Consider the following 18,192-nt stretch of genomic DNA (forward strand, 5'->3'; position numbering starts at 1 on the left):
ATTGAATATTTAAATGAAGAGAGCAGCCACCAGCACAAGGGAGACTTCTCATTCAGTGCATGTACCATCTCTTGTGCTGAAAAAAAAAAAAAAATAAACTTAAGTTTTGAGTAGTTTTGCCTGCATTAAGATAAATTGTGGTAGAGATGTTAAACTAGTTATGGTGACTTTATAACTGAAGTTCTGGACTTAGTCAGTGAGTCTGATGTTGATGTATTTATTAAGCTAAATGATTATTCACTTTGTCAACAATTAGGGTGTATTCACTTTAATCATTTCTCATTCAAATAGTTTTTATTGCATTTTGGCAAACAAACAGGATAACAGGGATAAGAAAGAAGGCAAGCATGCAGGCATAATACATAACTATGCATTCAAAAACGAAGAAGAACATATTCTTTAACAGCAACAGCAAGAGTAAGAGGCATAATCAGGATCCAAGCACCCCTGGCGCCATCTAGTGGCATAACATAGCATCATCTACAGAATATACAATCATGGGGCTGGCGAAGTAGAGTACCATTGTGTCCACGGACTCCACCAAGTTAGCTCTTTTTGGTACCGTTCATGGGAAGGAGCCATTAGAAGTTCAAATGTTTTATGCAATTGTGTGGTGTGTATCACCTCAACTAGGGAAGGTGGATGTGTATCTTTCCAACGTCTGGTGATGTTGAGTTTGGTAGCTAGTAGTATATTAATCACTAATTTTCGTAGTAATAGCGGGATTCGGAAGTGTAGCAAAGCTAAGGCAGGGGATGGTGGTACTGGAATCTGAGCAAGTTTAGAAATCACTTTAATTATTTAATCACATACCAAGTAAATCTCTATTTTGTTCAATTATTGATGGCCTCTGGTGAGTTGTATTACCCACTGCTTTCTTATATCTTTGGAAGACTTCAACTCTAAAATCTCCCGTCATTCAACCTTCAGCCTTATATATACCTGTGCCCAATCTTAACCTAGAACTGTGCACAAGAGTGGCAGATCTCTCCACTCTCTCCCTCCATTGGCTCCTGCTGCTGTCAATTACAGTCAGTGGGGAGGGAGGGAGGCGGGACAGAGCCCCACTCTGTGTGTCAATAGACACACCAGGTGTAGATCAGGATCAAGCCTACACCGGTGCCTACATAGCAAATTTCTTTACATGGGGGCCTTTGGAAGGGGGAGGAGCCAAAATCACCAAAGAGGAGGATTAGGGCCCTTCTGTACAAAATTATTACACAGAGCAGGTAAGTATAACATGTTTGTTATTTTCTGAAGAAAAATTATTGGTTTACAATCACTTTAACTTTGCAAAGTAAATATGCACTTCTTTTATTGAATATGATGAAATTGTGTTTGTTTTCAATATCTAATCATGTTCAAGAGGAAGAAGAAAAAATCAGAATTGTTCCTTACCCACTTCAGCTCTCACACCTTTTTACCCCCTATAGATCGAACCATATTTTCACATTTCTTCTATGTGTGTGTTTTCATGAGTCTATAACTTATGATAAAGAATTGATACATACACTCACCGGCCACTTTATTAGGTACACCTTTACACCTTGATAGTATCGGGTTGGATCACCTTTTGCCTTCAGAACTGCCTTAATTCTTTGTAGCATAGATTCGTCAAGGTGTTGGAAACATTCCTCAGAGGTTTTGGTCCATATTCACATGATAGCATCACGCAGTTGCTGCAGATTTGCCTGCTGCATATCAATGATGTGAATCTCCCATTCCATCACATCCCAAGGGTGCCCTATTGGATTGAGCTTTGGTGACTATGGAGGCCACTGGAGTACCTGTGACTTCATTGTCATGTTCAAGATACCAGTTTGAGATAATAGCCATCAGAAGATGAGTACACTGAAGTCATAAAGAAATGGACATGGTCAGCAACAATACTCAGGCAGGCGGTGGCATTTAAAAAATACTCAGTTGGTACTAAGGGGCCCAAAGTGTGGCAACAAATATCCCCCACACCATTATACCACTAGCCTAAACCATCGTTACGAGGCAGGATGGAACCATGCTTTCATGTTGTTAAAGTGGAGTTTCACCCTATTTTTATACTTACCTCCATCTTCTCGCTCCGGGTCACCTGAAAAAGAAATGGATAATCACATATTTTTTTTTTTTTTTTACTTACCTCGTAGCGAAGAAAATATACTTACCTTACTTCCTTCTTCCTCCTTCCTCGGCCGCGGCCCGTTGTCACTTCCTGGCTCTGCAATGATTCCTGGGAGCTGGACGTCATAGCTCCCAGGAATCATTGCGCCTGCACCGGCCCCGACGTCAGTTCCGGGTCGCGCGCGTCATCCCCTTCTAAACAGCTTCTGGGCATGCCCAGAAGCTGTGGAGGGGTGACGCGCGCGACCCGGAAGTGACGTCGGGGCCGGCGCAGAGCATCGTGGGACCAAAGAAGGCGGAAGAAGACGCCGAAGAGGACGCGCTGGCTTCAAGCTGCCCACATCTGAGATGGCAGCGCTGGACAAGACGTTTGCAAGGTAAGTATTTCGTCTTGCAGGTAAGTGCAACCCGGGACAGATCAGAGGCTAGCCATTGTGGAATGCACTAGCCCTGACTGTCCCGGGGGTATTAAAAAAAAAAAAAAAAATCCAGGGTGGAACTCCGCTTTAAATTCTGACCATACCAGCTGAAATTGAGACTCATCAGACCAGGCAATGTTTTTCCAATCTTCTATTGTCCAATTTTAGTGAGTCTGTGCGAATTGTAGCCACAGTTTCCTGTTCTTAGCTGTGGTCTTCTGCTGCTTTAGCCCATCTGCTTCAAGGTTCAATTGTGTGTATTCAGAGATGGTGTTCTGCATACCCTGGTTGTAACAAGTGGTTATTTGATTTACTGTTGCCTTTCCATCATCTCAAACCAGTCTGCCCATTCTCCTCTGACCTCTGACATCAACAAGGCATTTTTATGCATGAAACTGCGGCTCACTGGATATTTTCTCTTTTTCGGACCATTCCTTGCAATCCCTAGAGACAGTTGTGCATGGAAATCCCAGTAGACCAGCAGTTTTTGAAATATTCAGACTAGCAGTCTGCCACCAACAACCAAAGTCCATTAAATCCCCTTTCTTCCCCATTCTAATGCTCGGATTGAACTTCAGCAAGTCAACTTCACCATGTTTAGATGAATAAAGGCATTGAGTTGCTGCCGTGTGATTGGCTGATTAACGATTTGTGTTAACAAGCAATTAAACAGGTGTACCTAATAGAATGGCCAGTGAGTGTATATTGTTTTTTAAGGGACAAACGTGACTTTCTTGTGACCCTAAAGTCCTCTAAGGATTTTTTAAATTTATTTTCATTATAAGGGAAAAAAAGAGTAAAAATCTGAAAAGAAAATATTTTTCAAGTTTCATTACTATGAGAAAAACATAAATTTTATTATGTTGCTTGTTTTATTTACTGCAACAATAAAATTACATTTTTGATACAAAGCATAGTAAAGTTATTTACAAAAGAAAAAAGTTTTTTTTTTTTCTTTTTTGCATATATTTTATTTTTCATATAATGCATCAGTCATTTAAAGTTGTTACTGATTTCACATAAAACAGACATGCCCTAAGCCACAGATTTTTACAGTAAATCCTTAAAGATAACAATGTATATATGTACTTTATAATATTTTTTTTTTACCAGCAAATAATTTTAAATAGAAACATGGAACAGGAGATGAAATTGTTAAATAGTGCTAATACAGGTTGAAATGAATTTGTTAAGTACTAAAATACCAGCATGTTCTGGTTTTTTTAAGAGTTAACTAATTCTCTGTGCACACTGTGTTACTTTTGTTTTGGTTTAAAATGTTAAACTGAATGCTCACTGTGATTGACTGTCAGAGTGATCATTCAATGGTGAAGGCTTCTGACTGGCTCCCAGTCATAGGATCAACTTTTTACAGACACCAGGTCTCACGGGGCTGTGCACAGGAGGGAGCAGGGGAGATAAGAAACTGCAGGGCATACAGGAGACGCCCTATGTACAATGGACGGGGCTGTGCACAGGAGGGAGCAGGGGAGATAAGAAACTGCAGGGCATACAGGAGACGCCCTATGTACAATGGACGGGGCTGTGCACAGGAGCGAGCAGGGGAGATAAGAAACTGCAGGGCATACAGGAGACGCCCTATGTACAATGGACGGGGCTGTGCACAGGAGGGAGCAGGGGAGATAAGAAACTGCAGGGCATACAGGAGACGCCCTATGTACAATGGACGGGGCTGTGCACAGGAGCGAGCAGGGGAGATAAGAAACTGCAGGGCATACAGGAGACGCCCTATGTACAATGGACGGGGCTGTGCACAGGAGCGAGCAGGGGAGATAAGAAACTGCAGGGCGTACAGGAGATGCCCTGTGTACAGTGGAGGGGGTTTTATAGACCTGTGGAAAACTGGTTACATTTAAATAAATAATTACAGTGATTGCAGCTTCAACTTACTCACAGAGCCAAATGAATATTCAGTTTTTCAATTGAATATTTCCACTCCCTTGGCAAATCAACTTCATTAGGTCAATTTAAAAATGGATGCGTTATTAACACAGCATCAAAACTTCATAAACATATAATTTCTTTCAAAGTACTGTATATAAAGGCAACAGAACACAAGATAAGTAGTGGACACTGTTTGTAAAATATACTGTATATTTTTTATCCCCACCTTAACATACGTTTTTTCAAAAAGCTGGAGGTCCTTCTCATAAACCAGGTAAAATGGTGGGTAGAATGAACTCCACTTAGAGAAGGAAGTTATGATACACAGAAAATTTTAAGTATGTTTTAACATAAACGTCGTAGTGCATATATTCAGTTTTGAAAAAGAGATAAAAGTAAATATATTTTATATACAGTAATATCATTTTGACAGCATAGCTGAAGCTTGAAAGCTGTCAACATAAAACAGCCAAAGCTGATATTTTGAAGCATCTCTGAAATATCAACAATAGATTATAAGCTCACTTTTATCTAAAAGCATATGACTGGAAATATAAAAGATGTATATTACAAATTGGATGTGCTTATTTCAAAGTTTTGTAAGGTTTTTAAACAGAATAGTGTATCATCTGGTAACTTACATCAACATGGAACCAAAGTTTATGCCTCTCACAGATGTCTGCTATATCGTCCAGAGGATCAAATGCACCTAACACAGTAGTACCAGATGTGCCAATGACAAGGAATGGTGCAGCTCCCTGTAAAAATGGACAGAGAAAAAGTTACACATTTTGTTTGGATCTTTTATTCTGTTGTAGATTTTGGCACCTCCAATCATATTTGGTAGTACAATACTCTTTAACAATTGCACAATGTCAAGTGTCATTAACCTTAAATTCTTGTGCAAAATAATCTATCTATCTATCTATCTATCTATCTATCTATCTATCTATCTATCTATCTATCTATCTATCTATCTATCTATCTATCTATCTATCTATCTATCTATCTATCTATCTATCTATCTATCTATCTATCTATCTATCTATCTATCTATCTATCTATCTATCTATCTATCTATCTATCTATCTATCTATCTATCTATCTATCTATCTATCTATCTATCTATCTATCTATCTATCTATCTATCTATCTATCTATCTATCTATCTATCTATCTATCTATCTATCTATCTATCTATCTATCTATCTATCTATCTATCTATCTATCTATCTATCTATCTATCTATCTATCTATCTATCTATCTATCTATCTATCTATCTATCTTTCACAAGGTCTGACCCCCTAAGAATTCTTGATGTGTTTCTGTCTCTGGTTTCATACTTCCTGAGTTTATGACCCCAAACATAAGAAGATCATAAGAACAGTTAGAAACTCCTGATCTGCATACTTGCTCCAGGTCTCTGTTTTAGAAAGTATTAAAGTAGATGTACAGCCAACTTGAAGTGCAGTTCGTTTTGCACTCCTGTGACCGGTTTTCAGCAGAGAGCGGGCTGAAGTCAGCTCTCTGCTGACATCACAGAGTTGGTCTAGGCTCGGGCATTATCACAACCATAGAGTTGGGATCCACCCACATGCCTGGACCGGCACCTGGCTGAGCTTCTCAGCAAGCCGCTGAGAGCCTGAGTTCGCCGCTCCCGCCCCCTCCACAGCTCAGCGCTCCAGTGAGCGAGGAGGAGGCAGAGCAGAGAGCTGCTGATTGACAGTCAGCAGCTCTCTGCTCATGGAGCTGTGAGAACCGAGGGATCGGAGGTGTTTGATCGCTTGATTCTCAGTGTTAGAGGTGCTGGGGAACAGATGCAGTATCAGACCAATGCTGCATCCACCTAGCTAAGCATAAATCTAAAAAAAACAAAAAACCTACAGTATCTCACAAAAGTGAGTACACCCCTCACATTTCTGTAATTTTTAATTATATCTTTTCATGTGACAACACTGAATAAATTGCACTTTGCTACAATGTAAAGTAGTGAGTGTACAGCTTGTATAACAGTGTAAATTTGCTGTCCCCTCAAAATAATTCAACACACAGCCATTCATTTCTAAAACACTGGCAACAAAAGTGAGTACACCCCTAAGTGAAATAGTCCAAATTGGACCCAATTAGCCATTTTTCCTCCACAGTGTCATGTGACTGGTTAGTGTTACAAGGTCTCTGGTTTGAATGGGGCACATGTGGGTAAATATGGTATTATCGCTCTCACTCTCTCATACTGGTCCCTGGAAGTTCAACATGGCACCTCATGGCAAAGAACTCTCTGAGGATCTGAAAAAAAGAATTGTTGCTCTACATAAAGATGACCTAGGCTATAAGAAGATTGCCAAGACCCTGAAACTGAGCTGCAGCATAGTGGCCAAGACCATACAGTGGTTTAACAGGACAGGTTCCACTCAGAACAGGCCTCGCCATGGTCAACCAAAGAAGTTGAGTGCACATGCTCAGCGTCATATCCAGAGGTTGTCTTTGGGAAATAGATGTATGAGTGCTGCCAGCATTGCTGCAGAGGTAGAAGGGGTGGGGGGTCAGCCTGCCAGTGCTCAGACCATACGCCGCACACTGCATCAAATTGGTCTGCATGGCTTTCATCCAAGAAGGAAGCCTCTTCTAAGTCCCCGTTCACACTAAGGCGACCTGTGAGGCGACCTGGTCGCCTCACAGGTCGCCGTAGGTCGCCTTCCATAGGGAAGCTGCGGACCCGTTCTAATAGGAGCGACACAAGTCGCTCCGACTTAGAAAAAGGGTCCGGAGCTTCTTTGGGGCGACCTGGAGGCGACCGCCATAGACTTCAATGTTATGAAGTCCGTGCCGGCCGCTCCGAGGTCGCGGCGCGCTGCTCGCACCGCGACCTCGGAGGTCGCCCCTCCAAGTCGGATCGCCCCTGTGTGAACGGGGCCAAAAGATGATGCAGAAGAAAACCCGCAACAGTTTGCTGAAGACAAGCAGACTAAGGACATGGATTACTGGAACCATGTCCTGTGATCTGATGAGACCAAGATAAACTTATTTGGTTCAGATGGTGTCAGGCGTGTGTGGCGGCAACCAGGTGAGGAATACAAAGATAAGTGTGCCTTGCCTACAGTCAAGCATGGTGGTGGGAGTGTCATGGTCTGGGGCTGCATGAGTGCTGCCGGCACTGGGGAGCTAGAGTTCATTGAGGGAACCATGAATGCCGACGTGTACTGTGACATACGGAAGCAGTGCATGATCCCCTCCCTTTGGAGACTGGGCCATAGGGTAGTATTCCAACATGCTAACAACCCCAAACACACCTCCAAGACGACCACTGCCTTGTTAAAGAAGGTGAGGGTAAAGGTGATGGACTGGCCAAACATGTCTCCAGACCTAAACCCTATTGAGCATCTGTGGGGCATCCTCAAACGAAAGGTGGTGGAGCGCAAGGTCTTTAACATCCCCCAGCTTGGTGATGTCTGGTGAACTCCATGCCCGAGAGGGTTAAGGCAGTGCTGGAAAATAATGGTGGCCACACAAAATATTGACACTTTGGGCACAATTTGTACATTTTCACTTAGGAGTGTACTCACTTTTGTTGCCAGCGGTTTCGACATTAATGGCTGTATGTTGAGTTATTTTGAGGGTACAGCAAATTTACACTGTTATACAAGCTGTACACTCACTACTTTACATTGTAGCAAAGTGTCATTTCTTCAGTGTTGTCACATGAAAATATATAATAAATATTTACAAAAATGTGAGGGGTGTACTCACTTTTGTGAGATACTGTACATCTCTTTTAAAGGCTTTAAATCAGCATGATAGACAGGCAAATAGCATTTTATAAAAACAAAGGTCAACAAAAGTAACCTCTACACTCTCTCAGACAAAGTTTCTTTTACTGCTAAAATAGAACTGTAGGCAGATACAAATGCCCATATTTAACACATTGATGTATTTATTAACACATTTTTAGAGTGAGTTTTCCATGGACATTTTAATGACTTGACAACTTTTCAGCTGACTTAAGTAAAAAATGAAGCAGGTGCTCTAGCAACAGAATGAGCTAAAGCTATTAAGAAACGAACCAGAAACAATTTCTGTGCCTCTGCTATGGACTTTAAAAATACATTTCTTTATCGTACATCATGGGACACAGAACCATATTCATTAGCATATAGGTTATAGGCTACCTATAAGTGAATGGACACTGACAACCAATCAGACAGGAAGTCCCCCTATATAACCCCTCCTACACAGGAAGTACCTCCATTTTTTGCCAGTGTCTTAAAGGTGATAGTCACGGTGGAGAAGCTCTCCGCATTTTTTTTATATTTTTTCAAAGAAGAAGAAAGAAAGATTATGCTACAATCCCTGACCAAAAATCTCTGAATCTAAGGGGTTGCAATCAGGTCCATCCAAAAGAGTCAAAGACTAAAAGGATGGTACCTGAGCCTTGGGAAAGGAAATACGAGGTTTTGTCTGTAATGTTGTCCTTTTTAGGCACTGGACCCTGGGATACGGACCCTTGGTAAAACCAACCCCAAAGGCACTCTGGCAGAGTGCTCTACAGGTCCAAGGGAATGACCCCTCAAAAACAAAGGGACCCGGTCCTTGAAGGTCAGCAAGTGACAGAAACTCACCGTGATGGGTGAAGATTGGATTCTTGTTACAAGACAGAATCCTGCGGCCGGACTAGTAAGTTCACTTTAAAATATTTGTAAAAATATTTTTTATGCACTGTTCCCTTTAAAAGATAACAGATACTGTGTGCCATGTTGGTCTTTATAAAGAGACAATAGGTGTAATAGCTGAATAAAAGCACACCTTGTTTGTTTAAACGTTTTTTTGCTCTACCTGTGCAAAACAGTAGGTGTATCAGCTGTGTCAAACCACAATTTTTGCTCTACCTGTGCAAAACAGTAGGTGTATCAGCTATGTTAAAGCACACCTTGTTTGTTTAAACATATTGTTTTTACCCTGTGCTGATCACCTGTAAGGTGTATCAGCTGTGACAAAACACACTTTGTTTGCTTAATCTGCTCTCACCTTATATTGTTTAGCGTACAGATTTTCGCCTTGGCACAAAAGAGCCTGCGCTTTCATCTCCTTGGAAAGCACTTTCAGTGCAACACCTTCAGTGGTGTGTCTGTGGCGATGGATCGTCTGCGGGCACGTGAATGTTCGCCATTTAAGCACAAGCGTACGCATGAAGCCAGGAGGGGCATGTCATGATGCAATTGGCATGCACGTGGACACCAAGTAGTACAAGCGCATACGGCCTGATTTCTTAAGGAAGTGTTTCCAGCATGCAAGCCTTTGTCAGAGGCTGGAGGGGATACAGAGCAGCAGCAGCTGGGTTGCGTGAGTCTCTGTGGATGCATGTTTACTGGCACAATCTGGTTCTATTACTTTTGGATAATCAGTGCTGTGTGTGTGATAAGCTGTATAGCTTGGCACAAGCCTTGAGTATACTAAAGTTAGTACCTCAAGTTTGTCTTGCCTAAGAGCAATGTCCTCCCGAAAGAGGAGTGGGGGGGGGGGGACATAGCTGGAAGGGGCACTGTGGTGCCGCTGACAGGACTTGAAGATCCTGGTCCTGCTTCCTATTTGTTTATCATACCTGAAGGGCCAGAGGCGACTAGCCAATCTGAGCCATTACAGTTGTCAGGCATAGTAGCCACCCTAGTGCTTCTGCCGCAGCATACGTCACCAAGGATGATTTGGCATCGGCGTTAGATTGCTGGCACGATTGCAGCATCGCAAGGAGAGAGGAAACGTGATAAATCCCCCTTTCCCGAGCAACCCCCTGAGTCAGTTCAGGATTGGGTAGAGGATGTGGAAGAAGTAGCTGAGTAGGACCCTGTAGAAGGTCAAGCTGAGGTTTCCACTTCTGGGGAGTCAGGACCTGAGGAGTCATACCCGGCCTCTCAATCCCAGTGATTGTTGATTCAGTCTCTCACTGAAATGGTCCAGTTTGGATACAATTACCTCCCTTAGAGATATCTGAAGTCTCTTTTTCCTCTATAGGCTCATAGTCCCCAGGCTTTTCCCTTACATCCCCTCTTGGAGCAGGTAATGTATGCTGATTGGGATAATCCTGATAGGATTTTTGTTCCTCCCAAAAGGTTTTCACTATTATATCCTATGGAGGAAAAACTTACAAGAAAATGGAGTATACCTTCTGTGGATGCTGCTGTTTCTTCTGTTAACAAAAGTTTAACTTGTCCTGTGGATAATGCCCAGGTTTTAAAAGATCCAGCTGATAAGAAGTTGGAATCTTTGCTAAAGGCCTCCTTTGCTGTTGGCAGGGCCTGCGATACAACCAGCAGTAGCAGCTATAGGAGTTTGTCAGTCTTTAAAAGACTGTATAAGGCGAGTTTCCAAGTTCTTTCTTAAGGAGAGTCTGTGGAAGATTTGACAGATCTACCTCGCACTTTATGCTTTGCAGTGAGTGCACTTAAAGACTCTATACAACAAATGTCACGGTTTGCTCTTTTAACAGTTCATATGTGCAGAATCCTATGGCTAAAATGCTGGTCTGCGGAACTACCATGTAAAAAGTTTCTGGCTGGCTTTCCCTTTCATGGAGAACACCTTTTTGGTGATGATCTGGTTAAATATATCCAAAAGATGTCAGGGGGAAGAGTGCATTGCTACCTGTTAAGAGGAAAAGCAAACATTCTTCTTTTATGATTCCCGGCACTCAGACTCCCAGTGCTTCTAATCCCAGGCAGTTGCGATGGCCCCAGCCATCTGGATCTAGAGCCAAGACTTCAGGGCAAAGGCAGAAAAAAACCCGGACCCAGAGATCTACCAAGTCTACCTCTAAGCCTACCTTGTGAAGGGGCACCCTCACTCAATCGGGTGGGGGGAAGGCTGCTATGGTTCTCGAAGGTCTGGGTAGAAATAATTCAGGACAACTGGGTTACTTCCACTATCTCGCAGGGATACAAACTAGAATTTCGGGTGTTTCTGCATCCTCGGTTTGTAAAATCAAACATACCTGCAGATCTTCTAAAAAGAAGATCTCGTTTTCGGGCTCTGGAGTCTGGACCATTTAAGGTCTCAAAGAGTGATTACAGAGGTTCCGGAGGACGAAAGATTCAGGGGTTTTTACTCAAACCTTTTCGTAGTCCCCAAGCCAAATGGAGACATGAGGCCAATTCTGGATCTCAAAGCCCTGAACCAGTTTCTAAACATTCGTACTTTCTGAATTGAGTCAATTTGCTCAGTCATGGCCTCCCTGCAGGGAGAAGAATTTCTAGCATCTATAGACATCAAGGATGCATAGCTTCACGTGCCTATTTTTCAGCCCATCAAAGGTTTTTACCCTTTGCAGTAAAAAAACATCATTTTCAGTTTGTGGCCCTGCCCTTCGGGTTGGCCAAGGCTCCAAGAGTGTTCACAAAGATCCTAGCTCCAGTATTGGCTGTTCTAAGGTCTCAAGGGATATTAGTGATATGATATCTAGACAATCTATTACTAATAGATCGATCAGCTTTGGCTCTAAGCTTGGCTCTAAGCTGGAATGTTTTCCAGACAGACAAATATCCATATTTTTCCACAGTACTTAATGAAGTTCTTAAAGGCGGGCTGTTAAAGTAGGGGTATCACATTCCATATGCGTAAAAAAAAACTAATGTAAAGAGTGAACTTTTGAGGTGCCCAACCTTCATTAGCTATCTCTACATACATTTATATATGCTTCAATGCAGTCATAGTTCCTTTACCATCAATTAAAGTATCATGTATGCCAATAAGGTGGTGGGTTCTCTCTCGGTGTGTTTCTTGGAGAAAAACGTTGCTTTTTCAGGAGTATGATTGAAGCTGTTTTTCATGATTGTGATTTTAACTGGAGCATAGTCACAAAAAATTGTTATCCTATGGTGAGTGCACCAGAAAGTCACCAGAAGAAGAAAACTCTAGTAGACATGGTCTACCACAGATGCATGCAGTTCTTTTAACCATGGAGGCAAGGAGTCCCACTCCCTAAGTCTTTTGTGTTTCTTATAGTGTTATTTAATGTAATTCATCAGGGGCTTAAATCAATAATGTTAATTTAACTATTGTTCTTTCTAGTAATCAGTCCATTGGCAATCCCTCTGGGGTAATGAAGCCCCTCAGTGATCACTTTGTGATGCACAAATACCACTCCCCATATGCGGCCAGAGATACATGCAATAAGAATGCCCAACATTCTTAGCCTCCTCTAAAGTGAGCAAGAAATATAGCCTTGGTTAAGATGGACATACTAGTCAGGGGCTTGGGTAATTTCTTACTGCCCCTCTACACTTGCACCTTCCACATATGAGATACATTCACCATATGTAGAATAGTATTGTGCACAGTTGACCATCAATGGACCACTGAGTAGTTGCCATTGGACTGACTAGTAGATGTAGCTGTAATAGCCTAGAATAGGGGAGTTATTGACAAATTTTGAGGTACCACAAGAGTACTTTCACGAGGGCTCACTCCACTCTATTCAGCAGGAGATCCATAAACAGATCCCCTGGTGAATCACAGCAGAATTGGACAATTGTCACTTCTGTGACTGTGGACAGTGAACTGTAGTGGACCTGGGTGTCAGATTAAGGGGCTGCCAAATGTAAATTGACTAGTGTTCATTTACATAAGGCTACCTCCAATCCAGCATGTTTAGGTCTGGATTTACATCAGTTTGCCCATAGACTTGCATGAAGTTTCCAATTAAGTCGACTCGAAAAGCTACTATACTGACCTGTTCAGAAAGCCCATCAAACAATGTTCTTGTGAGCTAGATTTTTTTACAATTGTTTTAATGCACTATGCATTTGTTTTTATTGAAAATGTTCCAATTACTGTTATTTCAACACAAGCAGGACATACAACTAGGTACTTTCTAAAAGTGATGAGAGGAAATCCTTATTCTTGCAACATTGGGTATTCCAATGAAGAAAGTGTAATGTAGCTTATATTCAGTAAGCATATTTGAAATAGAATTTTGTGCTGGAGTCAAATACAAAGATATATAGATATTGAATATATGTATCCTATGAAGGAAATGCATGTTGGAAGAAGTAGATGAGAGGAATGATTCCTTTGGGAATAAAAAGTTTGAGATGGGCCAAGGAGAAATAAAAAAAGGGCAAAAATAAGGTGGGCATCCCTTAATAATCAAGACAGCTCAACTATTAATTTGCTGTTACAAATTCACAGATCTATCTGTGAATGAGTTATCAATGGGGACAACATTTTAATGAATCTCTTGCTGGTATCTAGTGTTATAGCCATCAGTTTTTCATTAAACATGACCTAAATTAAATGATTCAGGAATTAAAGCATGGTCAACACTAGGAGTGATCTTTGGTTTGTTTGGTGTTATTAAATTAAAAGCGGATTCATTTGTTTATGGATTGTGGAACATTTTGTATGGGTTTGTTAAAAAAAAAAATGTTTGCATCTTTGTATAGGTAAAGCCTGATCCATAATCTCTGGGCTTTAGGGCATGAATACCAAATATGTAACATAGCACCCTCCTCTCCGCAGTTTCTAAAGCATAGTAGAGAGTACTAAAGTGCATACTTAGCAAAGTGGGAGGAGAAGGTTACCGGTGGGACTTTAAATGAGTACTCAAAGGCTAAGATACTGAAGGAGCTTTTGGCTATAGAAGACCAAATCTCCCAATATGAGTCTGGTAAGGTTTTCCCAGCTCTTCCTTTCAGCAAATAATTTACTTTTAGAAGGTTCTGGTAAAGCAAATAAATGATTGTATTAGAAAAATCCTTGAAAGTGGGAGTCACTGTTTTCAAAATTTGTAAGGATAAGCTGGGTATCATTTCATTTTAATAGGGGAGAGATGACATGTTGTAGTGTTAAATACTGGTAAAATTCTTGGTTGAGTGCATCTTGTGTTTCCTGGAATTATCTAAAGGGTTTGATACCATCAAAGGTCAACAAAAATAGATATCTGTAAATTCCTTATTTAGCTACTAACAGAATCGACTCAGAGGTAATATTATAGGGTATTTTAGTAATCCTCAGAATGATAGATGTGGAGATATGAAACCCTCTGAAAAATGTCCCATATTTTTTAATAGTGTGTCAGGGATGGGCTTAAGGTCATTGGAATCATATTTGGAGGTAATAAAATTAAAAAAGATATTGCAGTAGGGTCACAATCTGTAGCATCCAACAGATCCCAAGGTGGAATTCCTTGATAGGAGGGAATTTTGCGAACCGTCTTATAGTTTATATTGGTAGATCATAGCTTTATAGACTCAAAGATGCATAGAGCCCTATATAGAGTGTATTATTCTAAAGCCTCGTACACACACAACGATTATCGGCCGACCGATCATCCGACTTTTGTCCAAGTTGTGTTTTGTTGGTTGGAATGTGCCTAGACTGCACACAAATTTTCTCGCCCAACAAAATTCTACTTCAGAAGTGATGTCATGTGTTGGGTTGCTTTCTTTGTATTTTTTCTTCACTGAGCATGCCCAGACTTGCTCATCAGATTTTTCCCTGTCGAAATCTGTACTGACTGCACGAAAATCGGGAGTTGTGTTGACGACCAACAAAAATTTTAGTTGTTTGTCGGAAGCATCATACTAACAAGCCGAAAATCGGCAGATCGGACGTTGGCCGAAAATTCCCTGCCAATTTTCGACGCGTGTGTACAGGGCTTAAGCTAAGGACCACAACTGGTAATACATGAAATTAATAGTAGCATGGGACATTTGCCATTTTAATGGTGTTGAGTCTATGAATTCAAGAAATCTTGTATTGGTCCTTTGTTTGTAGGAGAGTATTACGTTTGTGGATCAGGGAAGGATAGTTTACCTTATATAATGAGAAATATGCAGGGGTAAGGTTTTTTAGGGTTGGAAATTTGTGTTTTAAATCTTATTTTGTGGAGATTTTTTATTTTAAGAGAAATTTTCTAGGACCTTTTTTTTATTTTGGGGTCAGTGGTGTAAACTTGTGGCTGAAGGAGATAAAGCTGCCCTACCTCATCACTGGCTTTGATGACAGCAACAGGACCCAATGGCTCCCGCTGCCTCAGCAAAGCCTGTGAGACCAGGGAGCGAGGGGATAGAAGAACTGCAGATGGGAACAGCACTGGATTGAGTGAGTGCTCAAGTAAATTTAAGAGGGGTGAGGAGGCATATTAATACCTAAACATTTCTACTTTTTATAATCACTTTAACCACTTGCTGACCACGCTATCACTGAATAATGGCTAAAGTGCGGTCGTCCAGCTCTGGGAGTGTGTCTATTGATGTCCTGTCAGAACTGCGCCCTCCACGCGCCCACTGTGGCGTACTTTCAGGGGGCTCTTTGGACACAGCTGATAGCAGATCGGGGTAAAAGGCCAACCACAGTGGCCCTTTATCATATGAAAAGCTGTGCTGTCTATCAGTGCCCATCAGTGCTGCATATCAGTGCAGCTTTACCAGTGCTTCCTCGTCAGTGCCCACCAGTGCTACCTCATCAGTGCCCATCAGTGCCGTCGCATCAGTGTCCATCAGTTTAGCCTATCAGTGCCCATCAGTGCAGCCTATCAGTGCCCATCAGTGTAGCCTCATCAGTGCACATTAGTGAAGGAGAAAAATTACCTGTTTGCAAAATGTTATATTAGAAACAAGGAAAATGTTTTTTTTTTCTTTTTTAAACAAAACAGTTGTGAATGAATACCATCAAAAGAAATCTCTATTTGTTTAAAAAAAAAATAGAGTACAATGTTCAATGACTGCACAATTGTCATTCAAAGTGCAACAGCATTGGAAGCGGAAAATTGGCCTGAGCAGGAAGGGGGTGAAAGTGCCCAGTAGGGAAGTGGTTAAGCGAATGAGAGGTCCAGTGGCATCCATATCTCAATGGGTCAGGGCTGTTTTGAAGGTAAAAGGGGTTGTTTTGGCAACAAAAGGGAGACCTGCTCAATATTAGGTGAGTGGTCAAAAAGGTTTTGCCTAATCTGTGTATATATATACTATAGTCTGTGGAGTCTGTGGTTTGACTGATTTGTTTTTCACTGTTTACCAAAGAAATGTAGCAGAATACATTTTGGCCTAAATGTATGAAGTAAGATTATTTATTTGGATAGTTTTATTTTATTTTTTTACAATTGTCAGTCTTTTTTTCTTTATTTACTAAAAAGTAAAAATACCTGGTGGTGATTAAATACCACAAAAACAAGGCTCTATCTGTCTAAAAAAAATGATATAAAGTCATTTGAGTAATTGTCATTCAAAGTGACAGTGCTGAAAACTGAAAACTGGCCTGGACTGGAAGGGGGTGAAACAGTCCAGTCTTGAAGTCTGTAATATTATCTAAGGCACAGTACTAAAAGCTAGGTAAAAACCTCAAACAGAACCCACAACCTAAAAACAAATAATTGGGGGACATTTATCTATTCTGTCGCATGGCAAAGCAATGACAAAAAGTAGTGAGACACACCATGAGACAGAAATGGTTACAGAATGCATCAGAAATTACTCTTTTGGCTGCTCTAATGTCAGACTAGGACTAAATGAAACCTAACCCTGACCACTTCTTAATTCTGTGTCTGTTCAAAGTAAAAATTGGTCCCATCTTCAGTAATAAATCTGAGACCTGTTACACCTCTCTGTCCAAAAATACAGATGCACAAGTCTATAAACCTGTCAAAGAGTCTTTGCTGAAGGACACACAGCCTGATTTGCAACTAACAGTGACGCTACTTTGCTTGATAAATGTCCCCTATTATGTTAAGTTCAGAATTGTAAAGCAAAAAGGTAACTTTTAAAAAAGTCTTTCCATTTGAACACATTACCTCCTCTTTTGCTTTTTGTATCTGCTTCTCGAGTTCTTCTGGAATCATCTTTCCCCTGAATGGCAAAAAGAAAAACATTTAAAAGATAAAATATACATGGATTTACAATTATAAAAATGGGTAAACACATTTTTGTAAATGGAAATCAAATAAATGAAAGCATAATAAATAAATACAACCATAATACATGAAATAATAATCATTAAAAACAACAACATAACTTCAAAGTGACCTAGGTCTTTGCAGAAAGAAACTACAAAGAGAAAGAAAAATCTCACCACTAAAAGTGAGTTTAAAAAAAAAAAAAAAAAAAAGTCCCAAAAGAAAAGGAAAAAAATAAAAGACGTTTTGAAAACAACCTCACAATGCACCATAAATTAAGTAAAAATCATTTCCCCTTCGGCATGTAACAGTAGGTAACCATGTTTAAAAGCAGAAAAATATGGTATAAAATATAAATAGGCCTCAAGTTTTGCAGAAAGCCGTGCATACAACACATTATTGATTGAAAAGCTCATGCAACCTGAAAATTTCCTATTTCATATACTTACACATTACAAACGAGGCCACATATGGTGAGGTATAGAAAATCAATGTCATATATCTTGGAAAGCTGTATGTGTGGTCATTATTATTATGAGAATTTGATTTAATGATTAAGGACTTCGAAACATGCAGTTTTGCATTTTAATAAAATGTGATGGATGGATGATTGGATAAATGTATAGGAAACCTTTATAGAGCTGGTTTAAAGCTTGGAACGTTCGTAAAATCTCTGCTCTTAGCATAATATTTTTTTGTTTACAGAGCCAGATATATTTGCATCTGCTTCGCTTGCTATATTAGGTCACTGTAATCTTTCATATATGCATCTCACAAAAAATTTAAACAGCTCATTAAACAGTAACACACACTGTTTAGGTCACCAAAGGAAGCTAAATGTATGATATACTACCTATACTGATGTAAATTGGAGTTTG

The 18,192-nt window shown here is 40.5% G+C and overlaps 1 protein-coding gene across 2 annotated transcripts in view; it reads right to left on the bottom strand.

Annotated features, from left to right (window-relative positions):
* The window catches only part of GADL1 (glutamate decarboxylase like 1), a 426,922-nt gene that overhangs the window by 156,886 nt on the left and 251,844 nt on the right, over positions 1-18,192 (bottom strand). For both annotated transcript variants that reach the window (XM_082257434.1, XM_082257433.1), the window contains exons 8-9: positions 17,213-17,267; positions 5,081-5,197 (exon numbers count right to left, since the gene is read on the bottom strand). In XM_082257434.1, the coding sequence (XP_082113560.1) occupies positions 5,081-5,197; positions 17,213-17,267 (172 nt within the window). The remainder of the gene's footprint in view (positions 1-5,080; positions 5,198-17,212; positions 17,268-18,192) is intronic.

The sequence above is a fragment of the Pelophylax lessonae genome, assembly GCF_965119305.1.
Source record: "Pelophylax lessonae genome assembly, chromosome: 5".
NCBI lineage: Eukaryota > Metazoa > Chordata > Amphibia > Anura > Ranidae > Pelophylax > Pelophylax lessonae.